General features: G+C 41.3%; 1 protein-coding gene across 1 annotated transcript; it reads left to right on the forward strand.

Moving 5' to 3' along the window:
- The first annotated feature begins 1,164 nt into the window (after nt 1–1,164).
- ubtd1b (ubiquitin domain containing 1b) lies at nt 1,165–13,162 on the forward strand. The gene is made up of 4 exons (XM_061094628.1): nt 1,165–1,893; nt 7,661–7,888; nt 8,077–8,234; nt 9,459–13,162. Exons 1-4 carry the CDS (start codon nt 1,812–1,814, stop codon nt 9,726–9,728), a joined length of 738 nt encoding a protein of 245 aa, XP_060950611.1. The 5' UTR covers nt 1,165–1,811; the 3' UTR covers nt 9,729–13,162.
- Nucleotides 13,163–13,549: the final 387 nt, after the last annotated feature.

Genomic DNA, 13,549 nt, shown 5'->3' on the forward strand with positions numbered 1-13,549 from the left:
GAGTGCACTCACACACAGAGCCAACAACTGTGGAAGCCCACTTCCGCCACTGGGATGAAGAAAATACAAATCCTGTATCTCATAATGAGATACTAAGTCATAATTATGAGTTACAGGATTTGTATTTCCTTCATCACATTGGAGCTTTAAAAACACTTTGATCAATAATTCCAGAGTGATATTGATATGTCTGTGTTCAGGACCTCTCAAATGATCAATGTACTGAATATCAAACATATTTACTGTATAGATTTGGGGATTTTTCAAAGTAAAGTCCAATATTTTCACTGTGGAATAGATCATTTCAGGATACTTTGATTTTTCAAAGTAAAGTCCAACATGTGTACAATCAAATCAGTTTATTTCTGGATATTTCAAAGTTCTATACAAACACTTTGCTCAATACGTTCAGAGTGAGACTGATATGCCTGTGTTCAGGACCTCTCTGACTACCTACATACTGAATATAATACATATTTACTGTATAGATTAAGACATTTTTCAAAGTAAAGTCCAACATGTGTACAATCAAATCAGTTAATTTCTGGGTTAGGGTTAGGGTTACTGACCTCTCAAACTATTAATGTACTGAATATCAAACATATGTACATATGTATAGATTAAGAGATTTTTCAAAGTAAAGTCTACAATCAAATCAGTTTTTTCTAAATCAAAGATACAGAAAATAAAAACTGAGCCGGGTCACTTTTGACTATTTATTAATTATTTAAACATACAGTGAACTTACGTCTTTGTAGTTGTTAATATTTTGTTTTTACAATTTTTGTTCCTTCTTGAATTTGATTTATTTATTTATTCATGTGTTTATTTATTTCCTTTAATCTTAAAATGAACCAAAGCTCAATGTTGAGACAAGTTTTTGGTGCTGCTTTCAGGTGCAGTTGGGAAAAAAATCACTTCACAGAGTACTACCAAGCTAAAGTCTCCCGGTGTGCGAAGTTAGTTGTTATACTGAAGAAACGTGGTTTGTATATATTTTTTATTAATAAAACAAATATTATCAAAAATAATCATCAGTGTTTAGTTGTGCTCAGCGTCGATCGTTCCCAGCTTCCTTTCGTCCTGACGTCCCGGAACCCAACACCAGCATGTGTGCTTCCGCGCATGCGTAAAAAAAAAGTTCGGTGGCTCCAGCTCCGCCGCTCGTCACCTTTGATCGGCGCAGAGGGAAGAAGAAGAAGCTTTCCGGGGATTTAAACACGATGAAGATCCGAAGTCCACGTCCAACAAGTGACGCAGGACACCCGGGGCCGTGGGGGGGACTGTAACCAGCCCACCACATCCGCGGGGGGGGACTCGCCGCGCAGGGAAAACGGTCACGAGTGCGCGGAAGTTTGTGTTTACTGATGTTGTGGAAGCTAGCTGGCTGGCCCTGTTAGCCTGCTAGCGAGGGAGGTGCGCGCTGCGTGCACGGCTCAGTGCTCACAACTTCACTCCAGTGGGAAACTAACCATTAAACCGTATTATCTGTAATAGCTCCTGTTTGTTTGCGTGGCTGACAAACTCCTGTGGCGTCAGTGCGGGCCACGAGCTTTGAATCTGAGGGGTCGTGTCTCACGCGTTGATTCGCAGAGAAAAGAAAAAAACGCACGATCACGCATCGAGTCCCGATCCCGCAGGTCCAGCTCACTGAGCCACATCTCCGGTTTACCCCCTGGTACGAATGACGGATCCGGCTGACAGCTCCGGACCTCTCGACCCGTCCTCCCCCACAGTTCCCAGTCTGCGTCCGTGATGGGCCCCCTGCTCGGCTGGTGAGACGCGTGGAAACCGATCGGAAGTCTATTACCATGGGAGGATGTGTCGGGAGATACCTGGAGGGCTGGGAGGACACACACAGCCGAGGGTCGTCCAGGAACGGGGGGCGAGGAGGTAAGACCACCACGCGTGTGATTGTGTGTGTGTGTTCTCGTACATATATCTATGTGAGGACCAGTCAAGCATAGACCCTACAGAGTGAGGTGGGGGGTCCCCACAATGTAAATCATCAAATAATAAGGTGAAGACATGTTTTAAGGTTTATGTTAAAGTTGTGCAGTAACGTCCTTTGAAACCATGGAGACAGAGAAGGTGGAAAGGAAATACTTTTAGTTTGAATGTCTATTTCCACTCCACTATAGTAATCCAGACATAAGTGGCGGACTACTTGACACTGCTCAATCACACATATACTAAATATTGATATACACATGTGTGTGGATCTCAAATGACCACTTGTGCTTGGGTTTCACCTCCGGCCTCACCTTTAGTTTTTCTGTGGGGGGAACTGCTGGTAAACATAGTAAAATACAGTTTAAGGCAAAGCAATGCAGCTAAAGAAAACAGACCTGTTTTGGTACATTTCTCTCTCAGAGGGACCAGAGAGACTTTCCCTTTAACGATTCATCTCATATGTTGTCACAAAAGTGCTAATCTGCATGCTTGGACTAAAACATACATAACTTTATAGCTTTTGCTCAAATGGGTTGATTAGATAGTGATCATTGTACAGGTACCAAACACTGGTGGCCTGCTGTGATAACGTGCACAACTGCAAACATAAAGGAAGAGTGTTGACTGGCAGCTTTCTGCTTTTTTTGATAGGTAGTCAGATTGTGGCTTTTCTTTGCAGTAGGAATAGATACAATAAGCATTCATTTCCGAGTCAAATGACTTTGCGGTAGATGCCGTTTTTTTATCGGCTCCGGCTCTGATCGGTATTGATGGGTTTGGGTTAACATGAAACTCGGGTGAACGCGCTAAAGTGTTCTATTTATAGTGTAAAAGAGGAATAACACACTTCTCACAGGAAATGGCAACCTCTCACCAAATTGACTTAGAGCAAGATGGTGAAGAGTGGTAATGACATGAACACCATCCTCCCTATTCCCAGTCAATGAGCAATTAAACTAATGTTGAAGATGCCATTTTAAGTTAAAATAATGCATAGTGTTGCTTTAACAGGGCACAGAAAGAAGTGTAACTCCCTTGTGCTATTTAAGCACAGCGAGCTGTAACATCCCAGACCTCATGTACCTGACACTTCACCTACAACTAGGCCTCACACTTAATTCCACAATAATAAGTCCCTTGTGTCACCTGCTATCTGGGATTCATAATATGGTAGACCTGTGAACAACAACACACAGTATTTCAGTGCAGGTACGGACCAAGCAGGATGTAATGGTTACCACAAAGCAGAGGAGGTCCGAGTGATTCCAGAGGTTGCTGATATGCCAATTACTCTCGCCAGGGACCTGAGTTCACGTCCATTACCTTCCCGGAAGATAACATTCTCCCAAAGATAAATACTGGCGAGCTGCCACATTTTGTCCTTTTACACTCGCCTTTGATAGTGACACATTGAGCTTGGATGGCTGCTTCTGCACTTAACGAGAGTAAATGTTATATTTACACCCAGACTAAACGGAGTGACGCACGGCAGGCGCCGCACAGCTGAGTTGGCAGACAGTCTGAGTTTCTGCATAGTTTTTCGACCCCAGACAACGATGTCAATGATGTTTTACATGACCTTGACAGATTGTGTGACACATGGAAATGCGTACTGTTTGTCGGATGATTGAAGGCTGTGAATATCACAGGTTTCTGAATATTGTTCATAATAAACTCACCTGAGTCGGGAAAAGACCATCAGCCTCCTCCCAGGTTGTAGTGAAAGTTGTTCCTAGGTTTATCAACCCAGAAGTTAACCAGCTATGTTATTTTACGCAAAAGTAAAGACTGCAGTTATCAGTTTGAGACTTATTTGAATTTCCCAAAGACGAGAATGTCCACAAAAGTTATATTGCTCTCATGAAGTTATTTATTCCACCTCCCAGGTAGGTAACTGTTTGGTCACAGGCCCTTCACACCTTATCTTCATCATTTTTGTTGATATGAAGTTCCCTTTATAGTGACCGTTTAGGAAGCTTAGTGTTTGTGATTCATTTAGTGTCAGATTCAGACCTTTTCATTTTTTCTGATGCAAAGTTTTTCATTTAGTCTTTTTTTGGAGCAGGAATTGTCTTCCGTTTTTAATCAGAAAGGCTGAATGTTTTCAAGATGGATTCAAGCTTTTTGTCAGGGAAAGAACGAGACATTTTTGACCCCTAGCCACTTGGATCCTAGAAGGAGCATCTGATATCAATTTCTAGAGCTTAGTAGGTCCTTGAAAATACTTTTTTCCATCTTTGTTATTTGCCAAAGTGGCCAAGCAGACTACTTATGAAGTCAAAGCCATTACAGCTGAGCGTCCCTGGGGTTTGGTGGTGGTTCGGTGTAATATCCCAGCCTGATTGCTATCAACAGACACTTCCTACTAGACCAGGCTCTGATCAAGTCGGCTCATGTCCCGCTGAGTCATTGACTGGCTCCTCTCACAGGACTGCTTGACACACCCTCATACTCACTATTTGCCTGATTTCAAAGCCTGCAATGAACTCTGGTAGATCAAGATTGAACGTCATGTCCGCTGTGTCAAAGAAGTTGATATAAACATCTTTTAGAGCAGGTCACTTTTGGAAGGAGAATGTTCTCAAAATATTGTTATGATTAAGGACTTTGTCAAAGAACGGAGACCGACTTTATCTGTAGTTGTAGAAAGACGCTTGACAAATGTATCATTGTGTTAAGTCGACTAGCTACAGGGATGAGACTTCATTAGGGGTTGTATGTTTGTGTTTGTTCTTGCGTGTCACACAGTTTCACTCTGTCAGGTTTAGGTGTGGAATCCCCCCTCTCCTGTGCTCCAGTGCATGTTCACGGATATCTGCTATTAAAGATGAGCATCGGAAACACCCCACAAGTATCATTTGCCTCATGTCAGGGGAATGAGGCTGTGAAACATCTTTACAGACTCAAAGTAACATCGTGTGTCATCGTCCTTTTCCCAGAAACTGGTAATTCTATAACAACCATTGATTAAAGGGAGTCCCGGATGGCTGTTTGGTGTGTTGTTTTGTGTGCTTGTCTCCTGACGTAGAGAACACAGAAGCCTCGGATAGGATCTTGATACCTTGTTTATGAAATATTACATTAACACTCGCGAATACAACATGCTTTACTGTAGCCTTGTCTCATGGCACCTGCTCATGTGTCTGTATTGCCTTTATCAATGTCTCTGTTTTGTTGTTAGGTCTGACACAACAGGACCATTCACTGAATCATTCCCTTTTTGTTAATGCCAAGTTTATATAATAACCATCCACTTCTTATTTGTAAGACATTACCTTTTCAGAAAAGGTATTTCTACATCTTGAGGCTTCTCAGATCTGTTTTCCTGTTTACTTACACATTTTTATTCAGATGACTTTTGTTGAGTTAAATTTGCTTTTTATCGTACAGGAGGAATCCCCATTTTAGGGAGGCACAATGAAAATACAGTGTAGGTTCAGAAGCAATATGCAAATATAAGAGTTTCAGAGGCATACTACACCAAGAGAGTACTTCGGTTTCTATTTGGCTTGTGAGGTCTTTAGAGAATATCCTCTGTAGATATCAGAGAAGGTGTCAGTGAGAGATAAACAGACCCCAGTCAGCCCTCCCGTTAGGAACTCTCTCTATAGAGCTAGAACCACAGGCTCCCTGTCAATGCAGTAGTATATTGTTTGAACCATTTGTGATTGTCAGCATACAGTATTTTAATGGATATGTCTACATGATGTGGGATGTGTAAGCAAAGACAAAAAGTTGTGAGTTGTGACTGAAACTGAGCATTTTTTACTGTTCACAAACCAAACAATTGGCCTTGGATCAACGATGTTACTTTAAGATTAATCTATAATGAAAATAATTATTAGTGGCAGCTCTTTAAGCAACAGTATTTTGAGATATCGATAGTAATCCCAATAAAACTTTAGCAGATTCTCCAGTGGAACTCTAGATACCATTATTACCTTTTAGTTACCAGTATAAACAAATTTATCACAAAAACATTTAGATAATATACAAATGTACCTTTTTGTAGATGATGGGTGCATTGTTCTGTGTGTGGATAACATACGAATACTGCCACCTTGTTCTACGTGGACGTACATTAGGATATGTCTTATTATCTGGACAGAAATATGAGCGGTTTCACACTTCAGAACCACAGTCACAACACAGATCTGCTACCATAGTGAGGAAGCCCCTTTGCTTCAGTGGGGATTCACTTTGCTCCAAGTGCTAATCCTACACTACCCCTCATCCTCCAAATGAATCCTCCTGAGCCGCCGGCACTATAAATAATTTGTTTGAAAGAAAGGACACCTCTTGGATTTGTCCTGTCTCCTTCATACTCATCTCCATTTTCCATCACTCCACTCCTCAGTGACGGGCACCTCAGCCTCTCAGGCATTTGTAAATAAGCTCCGACCTGTTTCAGTACATTTTAAATTTTTGAGCACATAAACTGAAGTGGCTGACCGTCGGCACTTGATAAATAGTATCTACTTCTATGGCACAGAACCACATCACAGCCTGTTCCATTAAAGAGAACTAGTTTGGTAAATCATAGTAGAATCAGTTCAATTTGAACATGAGTTCGGACATTTCACTTTCCTGATGCGATGATGATTCTTTCGTTGTCTGGGTGTGTTAGAGTGTGACCTCAGGTATGACCTCTACTTAAATAAGTACTCTCCTAGATGTGCTTTGTGTTAATACTGAATGGTGGGAATCACAGGTAAGGTTACATAGATGGATTTAGACTCCATGTGCTTCATGCATATTGCAAACTCTGAATGACCTGCTAATTTTAGAATCGGATGACACGGTGGGGTGGGGTTGGATGTTTCCTGTCTCTGGTGTCAACCAGCATTTCTTTCTGCTGGCAGCTCTGTTTGTTATTGCTAAGAGATGAAAGCGTTTATAAATTCTGTGGGAACATCATGTTGTTCATTAATCAATCTGCCTGTTTGCTGCATTCACAGGTTTGAGATTCACTCAGATCCTTCCTCTCTATTCATCTAAACTTTTCTAACATGAAGAAGATAAGAACTCGACATGTAAATGACAATTAAAACTGTACTCAATACATAGAAATTTACTGTCATAGGACAAACCCCTTGAGATGTTTTTGAGGGGGTCACGAACACAGGTTCAAAACCAACAATAACAAGAGAACGAGGTGCGGACAGAACAAACAAAAGTTAGAACCATAGACGCAATCAGAAAAAAGAGAATGAAACATTAATTAAGGAAATAAAATATACAATGTAACTAAAAACAAAAAAGCTAAACGATGACAGAGAACTTGTATCTAAAGTTAACAATCAGAAGGAGCATGAAACATAAAATACTAGAATGACGCTCAGTCGAACACATACCTGCATCAAGCACAGACGATCCCCTAACATTCAGTCAAGCCACAACAAATAGCTCATAGATATCAGTTGGCTTAATATGCCAGATTCTTTTTCCATCAAGATCTGCAAATTATTTCCTTGGAAATCTGTCTCAGGAAGTAGGGAAAACATATTCTCGTTGCGCCCGGAATTTTGAGTGGTTCCAAATCCTACCTGTCCACCATGTTTCTTGGAAACCTGATCTGTAGATTGTTGCATAATACTGCTGTATTGTTTGTGACACCTCTGGGATACACGCAGTGCATATTAGTGAGGTACACCCTTTTGTTGTCAGACATTTTTCTTCTACCTTTTAACAATCTTTTCCATTGCAGGACGTAATGAGCCTCTCAAGAAAGAGAGGCCCAAGTGGAAGAGCGACTACCCGATGACGGAGGGCCAGCTGCGGAGCAAGCGGGACGAGTTCTGGGACACAGCGCCGGCTTTTGAGGGCCGTAAAGAGATCTGGGACGCCCTGAAAGCCGCAGCTGTGGCGCTCGAGTGCAATGACCACGAGCTGGCCCAGGCTATAGTGGACGGAGCCAGTATCACACTGCCACACGGTGGGAATGGAACATGGACAGTACACAAAAATATAATTCAGTTAAATAAACCAATAACTGGAAAAACCATGTTTACTCAGTGTATACATCACATATATTTAGATTCACATGCACAGAATAACCAACAGAACAAAGGATTGTTTAAATTTGACAGATTGTGCTTTTCGTCCTCCACTGACCTTTTCTAGGTACTCTCGCAGAGTGTTACGATGAACTCGGGAACCGCTACCAGCTGCCCGTATACTGCCTGGCTCCGCCCATCAACCTCATCTCAGAACGCAGCGACGACGACCCCAGCGACAGCCCTGAACCCACTGTTGCACCCAAAAAGGAATTCCAGCTCAAGGTACCATAAATCAAATCAAATCAAAGTTTATTGTCACATGCTCCAATGACAGCGTCATCGGAGCAGTGACATTTTTGTGACCTGGCAGGCAGCATCTACGCAGTAGACGGGCTTTACAAAATAAAAAAAAGAATGAAGCAGCAGTTTACAGGGTGACGGAGTGGGGAATATTAAATTAAATTATATGAATATATGTGAAGTAAGTACCTATTAAGTGTGACCTGTGATCTTGTGACCTGGCAGGCAACATCTACTTAGTAGACAGGCTTTACAAGATAAAAAATAGAACATAACATATAACATAGCAAAATGTTATATGTTAACCATAACACTCTTCTATCCCCTTTCGCAATTGGAAGAAACACATTATATCTGTCTTTTGTCTTCAGTGATAATGGGTACAATCAGCAGTTATTCCTCTGCATTAGTCACATGTATTTATTGACTCCAGCTCAGATTGGTTGGATGTAAATACATACACGGGTGGACACTCATATTTGTTAAACATTTCCGGGCTGTGACGCCTTTCAGCCATCTACTTGCATTGTAAAAGTGGGTTTAACCCAATGTAAAAATAAAACGAAAAGGGTATTACTTCATCTGATTATATTGGAAACTATTGAGCAACTTAATATCTATTCACAGACTCTAATGTTCATAGTCTGTAGGCGAGGGATATGATTTCGGGGCCGTAAGCCTTCTAGTTTCCATTTGTAGTTTGACTAGTCACATTTGAGCATCGTCTGGACCTAAAACCCCTATAAAGAGTCACTGTTGATGTTATTTGTGGAGAAACATTCTACTCATTTGATAAAACCAACTCCTCGGACTGTAGACTGTGTGCTGTGAACAGAAGATAGAATCTTGGCCCAGGTATCCACTGTCATTACTGGAGGCCCAAAAATATTCTCTGTTGCCCCTGGAGACTAATTCTTTGTGAGCCATTAGCCGATGGGTTCTAAGATTGACAGCAATTTAACACTCAACCAATGGGTCCCCTCCAACACGTTTCAAATGTTCCAGACATTTTTTTGTCATTTTTAATCCATGAAATCTGTCTAAAATGTGATGTTCAACCAGTATTGAATTGATACTAGATGGTATCGGATTGAATTGAAATATTTGAGGCACATTTTGTATATTTTATGGAATTTCAGAGGTAAAACCAAACTTATTCACCCTTTATTAATCAGTGACAAATTTATATGTCTTTGTCCCCTGCAGGTACGACTGTCCACAGGCAAGGACCTGCGCCTCAGCGCCAGCATGTCTGACACCATCGGGCAGCTCAAGAAGCAGCTGCAGGCCCAGGAGGACATTGACGCCACCCACCAGCGCTGGTTCTTTTCCGGCAAGCTGCTCACGGACAAGTCGCGGCTGCAGGACACCAAGATCCAGAAGGACTTTGTCATCCAGGTCATTGTCAACCCACAGGCCCTCCAAGCCCTCCAAGCCCCCAAGCCCTCACCGCCCTCACCCCCTCCAAGTGAATAACGAAGAACAAAGGGGGGGGGGGGATGCAGTGGGCGTCAGACACAAGCAGAGCGGAGGTGCCTCTGAATGCTGGATTGAGATAGAACTGAACTGTGGAGGTGCGTAAAAAGAAAAATCGACATGAGGGAGAAACTCTTCAGTGCTGCTTTCTTTTATCTATCACGTGTAATTGTACCTTTTTGTTCGGGTTGTGTTGGGTTGTTGTTAAAGTGAAATCCAGTACCTGCTGGAGTTCCTCTTCTTGTCACTTTGAACCGTTTCGAATTCAAGCTGAACGTATGTAAATGAGCAGCCTTTTTAAACACAAACCGTGCACATCACGCTGCACACGCAAAGACTCGGCCTCTGTCCTCTTTGTCTGCACTCATGGAAACAAAGTGCCAACGGACGAAACGCAGAAGTGTTGGAGTTGGTTGTGAAGCACATCTGTACGTGGACGCCCATGGACTCGACTCCTCCGCAGAAACGGGAGGGGAGGGCAGAGAGGTCGATCCCGAACTTTTCCCTGTTTTCTGTTGTTGAGGGAAAGATGTAATCTGAGCTTTTTTGCACATTTGAAGATTATAACTATACTTTTGTGGTAGTATGTGTGCCTTCTACATTACGACAACAACAGGCGGTTGGTGTCCTGAGAGATGCTAGTTTTACCACTAGGCTAAGCCATCTGTATTTTTTTTAGATTCAGGAACCTTTAGATTGACCCAAGCTATAACTGTTGCCTTTTTTTTGTATTATTTCATCAATCATTGCTGACAAAAAAGTGTGTGTGTGTGCGTATGCGTGTGCGTGCATGTGGGCAAAAGGAAAACGTATGTACCCACATGATACATGTCAGATTAACGTAGCTCTCTAAGACTAGACTGTTTTCCAGGTGCACAAGTCATGGCTTTGCAGTCAATCATATCATTAAGTCGAGGGAAATGGATGTTCCCCTGCAAAAATGATAGTCTTAAAAAGCTCTAATATTGACCACTTAATAACACCCACCCCCTGAACACTAGGGGGCACCAACACAGCCCTGATATAATCAGCTCTATCTCTTGGGGCTCCTTTTTTTTGTTCCTTTATCCACCACCTGATGACTGTAAAATCCAGTATTCGCTCGCCATTTATTCTCCATGTGGTCCAGTGATTTGAAATATTTGTTCGCCAGATGTTTTACTTTTTTTTTAACCAGCTTAGGAAGGATTGAGCTGGTTTGCTGGAAATGGCTGCCTTATGTGTGGGTGGGGGTTGATGAGCGTTTGTTGACCATATGAAGCAGTGAACCAAAACAACGAGCTGAAGATCTGAGTTTCTGTTCTCAGTGAATCCTGCAACGCTAACTTCTTCTTAACGTTGCGGTAAATCTTGTATTTCAAGGGCCACGACCCATAAATCACGACTGAGGTCACAACTTCATAAAGAGAAATTTGTCATTGCCTTTTTAAGTTGAACCACAACATTAACAGCTCTCAGACATGCACTCCAGAGGATGTGTGCACAATTGGGTCCAGACTTTCTGCAGAGTTTTCCTCTCACACATGAACAACAGTATCTGGAGCGTTCAGGTGAGGGGTGGTGCAGCGTACAGAGGCAGGATGTAACGTATTTACTCTGCTGCGGAAATCATGTGATTGACAAGTTACCTCTTATCTAAATTTTAATTTTGCGGTATCGAAACAACCCTGATAGGATGGAGATCTGACTGCTTGAATAGCTCATATATGAGGTTTTGACCTCGAATAGATTTGAGACAAATTTGGGTTTAAGACCTGCTTTTTAAATTTAGCTTCTCATTGTGAAAACTCTCTCTGACTCACAAGTCTTCAGCTCGATACGCGTTGTTTTCATTCACTGCTTTCATCTTTTTACGTTCATCAAAATCACCCTTTTTTCTATTTTTCTATTTTATCTTCCCTTTACTAATGGATCTTTAGGAGTGTTCTTGCTTTCTTAAGCAGAACGAACTTGAATAAGCATTTTTATTTTTTTTATCTGTATGTGCAATACAATAGACATAGACCTCATATCTTATGTTTTTGGCAGATTTCATAGAGCACCAGCTACGGCTTGTTAAGTTACAAATGTTCACCTTGGTCAAATTGAGGTGTATTCTAGCCTCGCTGTCACCTCGACAAAATATCTAAATATTCAAAATGGTAGCCACCTCACTATCCATTCTGTTTTCCTACCCGTCATCGGTCGTCATTGAGACTCGGGGCAAAAGCTCTGCTGACGACTTTATACTAAAGCTTCTCCTGTTACAGAGTCGCTCCGAGTCTGCTCTCTTTTGAAAACAAAATGAAGAAAGATGGAGCAGTGGTCATTCTTTCATGTTAAACTATATTTTACACCATCTTACTTCATGTAAAAAGCCTTTATGAGATGTCCCCCTGGTTACATAGTTCACATTTCACTGTAGAGTTCCCTAAAGCAATCACTTGCGGTCACACTCACAAATGCAGATCAGCCGTTCCCTGATAAATGTGTGTTGTGAGATGGATGGTGGTTGAATGTTTGGATGCAGGGATATTTTTTTTTGTTTTGGTCTTCAGACTACCATAATGAAAAATGTAGCAAAGGTTAATCTGCAAATGAATATTTAAAGGGGATGCAAGTGTCCTCTATCCTCCAACATATCGAGCTACAACGAAACCAAAGTGTTTTTCTCAGCAGACATTTTGACCTGTGGTTGTAGGAAAAGCACCAGTATTACTGATGAGACTAGACGTGTTTCCATGGACACCACTATTCTGATATTAACTTGATTAAGCAAAGGGTTGGTGAGTTTTACTCTAACCTCTCCACCTTTTTTTTTTTTTTTTCCCACAAAGTAAAAAGCTTGAGGCCTCTCGCACCATCTTTTTCAAGAGACATCTGCATCTTTCTTTTTTGTATTCACTGATGCCCTCCACGCACCGCAGATCCAAAAACTGCAGCAAGGAGAAAAGCAAATGGACCTCGATCATTACATAGAAGCATTACATCATTGTTTTGCACATTTTTTTGAATGTATGTCACTTTCAACACAATGGAACACAACAGGATTGTGTGTTCATGATTCACAATTGCATATGGAGCTGCTTATTAAACTGGGCACACAGTAAAAGCCATAATCAGACGAAACATATTTATTTTACACACCTAACAGCAAGTCGTCATCATTGTCTTCTCCTTTGAAGAACTCAATTTCCCAAAAGCCCCTGCAGTTCAATCTCGTTGGTTTGACACGTCTCAATCACACAAGCAGTAAATGTTTTTCAAGTCTATATGCCTTAGTATGTGTAAAAAAAACAAAATCAGTATATTTAGTCATTCAAGAGAAAAGTCATTATATGGACATTTCCTGATGATGAATGACATCCACAGTTTATTTTACCTCTCGGCGTTTGTTCGTTTATATGCTGATTTTCCTTTTAAATCATATTTTTAAACTGTTGAATAAAATTCAATCTATTGTAAGAAAAAAAAAAGATTGGTGTCTGTTTTTTCTTCTCCATTTGAATGAAATGAAAGTGATCTGAACTAAGTTACAGTGTGACTTTAGAAAATGATTAATATGAAACCCATCTTGTCGACGTGTTGCAGCAAGTTCCAGTTCCTCATCGCCACAAGGTGGAGCTCTTTGCTTCTGCAAATACTCTAATGAGCCCAGGCTGCTGAAACACACACACACACACACACACACACAGCCCTGTTTGTTTTAGCCTCTAACATGTTCAGGCATGAATGAGATGATTTACAGTGTGTTCCTTGAAAGTGTGTGTGTGTGTGTGTCCCCCCCCAACCTCTAGGTTAAAATATATGGAAAAATTTAATAAATGCAAAGTTTGTGCTTT

The sequence above is a fragment of the Limanda limanda genome, chromosome 21 (assembly GCF_963576545.1).
Source record: "Limanda limanda chromosome 21, fLimLim1.1, whole genome shotgun sequence".
Lineage (NCBI taxonomy): Eukaryota > Metazoa > Chordata > Actinopteri > Pleuronectiformes > Pleuronectidae > Limanda > Limanda limanda.